Source organism: Nerophis lumbriciformis, linkage group LG37, assembly GCF_033978685.3.
Source record: "Nerophis lumbriciformis linkage group LG37, RoL_Nlum_v2.1, whole genome shotgun sequence".
NCBI lineage: Eukaryota > Metazoa > Chordata > Actinopteri > Syngnathiformes > Syngnathidae > Nerophis > Nerophis lumbriciformis.
In genome coordinates, this window is record NC_084584.2 from 914623 (window position 1) to 920351 (window position 5729).

The window sequence follows — 5729 nt, forward strand, 5'->3', positions numbered from 1 at the left end:
TTTGATATCTGCATTATAGGTTGATATCAATGTATCGGTACCAGTGTATGAGCGGTAATATCGGTGTTTGATATCTGCGCATCATAGGCTGGTATCAATGTATCAGTACCAGTGTATGAGCGGTAATATCGATATCTGAGCATCAGTGGTTGGTATCATTGTATCGGTACCAGTGTATGAGCGGTAATATCTGTGTTTGATATCTGCATTATAGGTTGGTATCAATGTATCGGTATCAGTGTATGAGCGGTAATATCGGTGTTTGATATCTGCACATCATAGGCTGGTATCAATGTATCGGTACCAGTGTATGAGCGGTAATATCGATATCTGCGCATCAGTGGTTGGTATCAATGTATCGTATCAGTGTATGAGCAGTAATATTGGTGTTTGATATCTGCATTATAGGTTGATATCAATGAATCGGTACCAGTATATGAGCGGTAATATCGGTGTTTGATATCTGCGCATCATAGGCTGGTATCAATGTATCAGTACCAGTGTATGAGCGATAATATCGATATCTGAGCATCAGTGGTTGGTATCATTGTATCGGTACCAGTGTATGAGCAGTAATATCTGTGTTTGATATCTGCATTATAGGTTGATATCAATGTATCGGTACCAGTGTATGAGCGGTAATATCGGTGTTTGATATCTGCACATCATAGGCTGGTATCAATGTATCAGTACCAGTGTATGAGCGGTAATATCGATATCTGAGCATCAGTGGTTGGTATCAATGTATCGGTACCAGTGTATGAGCGGTAATATCTGTGTTTGATATCTGCATTATAGGTTGGTATCAATGTATCGGTATCAGTGTATGAGCGGTAATATCGGTGTTTGATATCTGCGCATCATAGGCTGATATCAATGTATCGGTATCAGTGTGTATGAGCGGTAATATCGGTGTTTGATATCTGCGCATCATAGGCTGGTATCAATGTATCGGTATCAGTGTATGAGCGGTAATATCGGTGTTTGATATCTGCGCATCATAGGCTGATATCAATGTATCGGTATCAGTGTGTATGAGCGGTAATATCGGTGTTTGATATCTGCGCATCATAGGCTAGTATCAATGTATCGGTACCAGTGTATGAGCGGTAATATCGGTGTTTGATATCTGCGCATCATAGGTTGGTATCAATGCATCTGTATCAGTGCGCTCCAGTCCGGGCTGCGGTCCCGCGTCCGCCGCTCAGGTGCGCCTCCAGTTCCCGCAGCAGCGCGGTTCTTCCCAGCCGGTCTCCGCGTCTCTTCTCCATGATGACGTCCTCCAGGCTGTGGAAGTCCCGGGCCTGCGAGTGTTTGTCCCCCAGCAGGACGTGCAGGGTGTACGGCTGCCCGCCGACGCGCTGCTCGCCGCTCGCCTTCAACTCCCGCCGGCCGAAGCGACACCAAGCGGCGAAGCTCTCCGAGTTCCTCCAGGCGAGCTGCCGCTCCTTGACGCCCACCTGCTCCAGGGCGCTCAGCACCACCGCGTCCGGGCTGCGGGCTCTGAACTTGTACCAGTCGTTGACGACGCGGCACCGCCGGCCTCGGCTGGCGTCCGTCAGGAAGGAGCTCTTCACCTCGGCTCGGTGCAGGTGAACCACCTGGAAGTCTCCCACGTACACGGCCCAGTGGGGGAACTGGCCGCCGGCCACGAACTCCACCAGGTCTCCGGGGCGGCACTTGTTGAGCAGGTTCTCCGGGGAGTAAAGCTCCAGACTCGCAGACTTGCGGCTCTTGTCGAACAGACACTCGTCCAGCCGGTACACCGAGCACTCCACCTCCTCCTCGGGGCCACGCTGGCTGCTTTCCTCCGGCTCATCGGCGTCCTCGTCGCCGGAGAAAACGTAGGAGACGCCGGTGCGAGGACCCTCCTCTCGGTCCACGCCGTGCGGATCCGCGGTGGGAACTTCTGCGTAACTTAGACGCGACACTTGGTTCCCCATGCGGTCACAGGGCGGCAAACATCGGCGCAAAATGAACATCCATGTCGGATTAAGGCTGCATCAACAAGTGGACAAAAACAGGGAGGAGTTTGAGAAAACTAACCCCGCCTTCCGAACTCCTCCTTCCGCTTACCTGAACACTCATCCCGCTGCTCCGAGGACCGCAAACAAACCCAACATTTGTCGGTAAAAAAAACAACATTTGTCGGTTATAAAATGAAGCATTTGTCAGTAAAAAAACAAAAACATTTGTTGGTTAAAGTCCGTCCATGCAGTCACGTCTCCCGTCAGACCGGCAGGCCGACAACAACGCTCAAGTTCCGGCTGTCAGGATCTCCAAGCACCGCCGCGCGACCTCCATGATGTTCTAGCAGTTTCCGAGCAGAGGTGCCCCTCTCAATGCCTGTTTAAAACGTACTGTTTACACTTTCAAACATGGCATTTTACATCCGCTTTTGCGTTGTTTTACCGTATTTGTATCGAGTATTACTTCACTTGTACTTCTCAGTCACATTTTATACCGCTTTTAGTTGTTCTTTTCAAATGAATCACATTTCAAAGACGCTTCGCCATATTGTTGACATTTTAAAAACAACATTATTGTTGAACAACAATAACTACAGGCTAAACAATTTACTTGTCACCATAAAATAACGGAAATGAAACACAAACACAAACTAAACCTGTTAAAAAATACAATGAAAAATAATTGATAAAATATAAAAATAACATTACAACAAACGGGGCTTGTATTAAAAAAAAAGACATTTATTTGTGCTGATATTTAAAAACTGGACTTTGCATGTTTTTTTTAAATGTCAGTTATTTAAAAAAAAAAAAAACAGAATCATAAATGTTGATATAAAATAAAAACAGACGTGAAAGTTTAATATTAAGGTTGCTTGGATCAAATGAAAAACTATCAAAAATGCTTCGTCCCACCTGGACGGCAGCAAAGGTGGGAACACGCCGCTCGACACAGACGTCGTAAGGCCGTCAAAACTCACTTCGTGCGTTCACACACAGCAAGGATATTTGGGAGCAAAAATATGATCAATCTATTTGTGGCGACACCGGAGAAAGTTGCATTTAAGTTTCACTTAACTGTGGTGCGTTCAAGGACTCTTGATTGGTTAGAAACTAGTAACCCCCAGCAGATGAAGTAATAATAATAATGATATAGTATTATTATGGAGATAATTATATGTGAATGTGAAGTATATATTTGCATGTTGTATTAGTAAGTATTTTGTATGAAGTATAAATGAGTTCATGTGCTGAAAACATTCCTCAGCAGATTATCCAAGCTTGAGGTCACAGCTCCTTTCTAACAATCTCTTCTTATTGTGAGTGCAGACATTCCCTCCACGCTCTCCTCCACCTTCTTGCTGGCTCAGGACCTGCATGAGGGGCAAGGGGGTCAACTTGCATTCTTCTTCATTACTGCCAAACACCAACTTTTTACTCACGACAACCATTTGCAAGTAAAAAAAAAACCAAAAACAATTTTCTTCAATTAGAAAAAATGATTCGCAAGTAAATAAAATAAATAAATAAATAAAACAATTCTGCCTGTAAAAAAAAAAATTCTGGAAGCAAGCAAATAAAATAAACAAGTAAATAAAATAAATAAGAAAAACAATTCTGCCTGTAAAAAACAATTTTCTGGAAGTAAAAGAACAATTCCCAAGTTTAAAATAACATTCTGAAAGTAAGAAATTGATTCGGAAGTATAAAAAACATTTTTTAAGTATACACAATTTTTGTAAAAAATAAAACAATTCGCAAGTAAAAAAAACAAAAAATTGAAAAAACGATTTACAAGTATAACAACAATTTTATGCAAATAAAAAAAAGGATGTAAAAAATATAAAAACAATTTTCTTCAATTAAAAAACAAAGATTTGCAAGCAAATAAAATAAACAAGTAAATAAAATAGATACTAAAGACTTTTCTGCATATAAAAAAATTTGCTGGAAGTAAAAGAACAATTTCCGAGTTTTAAAAAAAATTCTGAAAGTAAAAAAAATCATTCAAAAGTATAAAGACATTTTTTTGCAAGTTAAAAAAAATATATTAATTTTTTTTTTTCTTCAAGTTAAAACTTTTGGCCATAAGTGCAGTCACCACCTGCACTTCACTCTACAACCACAGGCGGTGCTGCTGAGTCAAAGCTACTGCTGACCACAACAGCAAGTACAAGTACAATCACATGCAGTACACACAACATAAGTACTCACATGCAGTACACACAACATAAGTACTCACATGCAGTACATACAACAAAAAGTACTCACATACAGTACATACAACAAAAATTACACACATACAGTACATGAAACAAAAAGTACTCACATACAGTACATACAACAAAAAGTACTCACATACAGTACATACAACAAAAAGTACTCACATACAGTACATACAACAAAAAGTACTCACTTACAGTACATACAACAAAAAGTACACACATACAGTACATGAAACAAAAAGTAATCACATACAGTACATGAAACAAAAAGTACTCACATACAGTACATACAACAAAAAGTACTCACATACAGTACATGAAACAAAAAGTACTTACATACAGTACATACAACAAAAAGTACTCACATACAGTACATGAAACAAAAAGTACTCACATACAGTACATACAACAAAAAGTACTCACATACAGTACATGAAACAAAAAGTACTCACATACAGTACATACAACAAAAAGTACTCACATACAGTACATACAACAAAAAGTACTCACATACAGTACATTAAACAAAAAGTACTCACATACAGTACATACAACAAAAAGTACTCACATACGGTACATACAACAAAAAGTACTCACATACGGTACATACAACAAAAAGTACTCACATACAGTACATACAACAAAAAGTACTCACATACAGTACATGAAACAAAAAGGACTCACTTACAGTACATACAACAAAAAGTACTCACAAACAGTACATACAACAAAAAGTACTCACATACAGTACATACAACAAAAAGTACTCACAAACAGTACATACAACAAAAAGTACTCACATACAGTACATACAACAAAAAGTACTCACATACAGTACATACAACAAAAAGTACACATACAGTACATACAACAAAAAGTACTCACATACAGTACATACAACAAAAAGTACTCACATACAGTACATACAACAAAAAGTACTCACATACAGTACATGAAACAAAAAGTACTCCCATACAGTACATACAACAAAAAGTACTCACATACAGTACATACAACAAAAAATACTCACATACAGTACATGAAACAAAAAGTACTCACATACAGTACATACAACAAAAAGTACTCACATACAGTACATACAACAAAAAGTACACACATACAGTACATACAACAAAAAGTACACACATACAGTACATGAAACAAAAAGTACTTACATACAGTACATACAACAAAAAGTACTCATATACAGTACATGAAACAAAAAGTACTCACATACAGTACATACAACAAAAAGTACTCACATACAGTACATGAAACAAAAAGTACTTACATACAGTACATGAAACAGCCGCCACTCCAGATTCCCTTCCACCCGCCGAGAGGGTCAGGGTCAAAATGGGATCCCAGACCAGCACCCGATACCTGACTGGAAGGAACCGAGGAGAGACAACACCTTGCCAGCGATGACGAGAAGGACCAAAGTTGCCAGCCACGATGTGTCCGTCAGACCTCCAGCAGCTGTGGAGGGAGGGGTAGGTCGGGAGTGCCGAAGCGGCCTTGAAGCAAGCCGAGA

The 5729-nt window shown here is 40.2% G+C and overlaps 1 protein-coding gene across 1 annotated transcript; it reads right to left on the bottom strand.

Annotated features, from left to right (window-relative positions):
- Positions 1–1163: 1163 nt before the first annotated feature.
- On the bottom strand, positions 1164–2270 carry LOC133577332 (protein LRATD2-like). Its single transcript, XM_061931053.2, has 2 exons — positions 2077–2270; positions 1164–1998 (listed from the first exon to the last, which is right to left on the bottom strand). Exon 2 carries the CDS (start codon positions 1980–1982, stop codon positions 1164–1166), a length of 819 nt encoding a protein of 272 aa, XP_061787037.2. The 5' UTR covers positions 1983–1998; positions 2077–2270.
- Positions 2271–5729: the final 3459 nt, after the last annotated feature.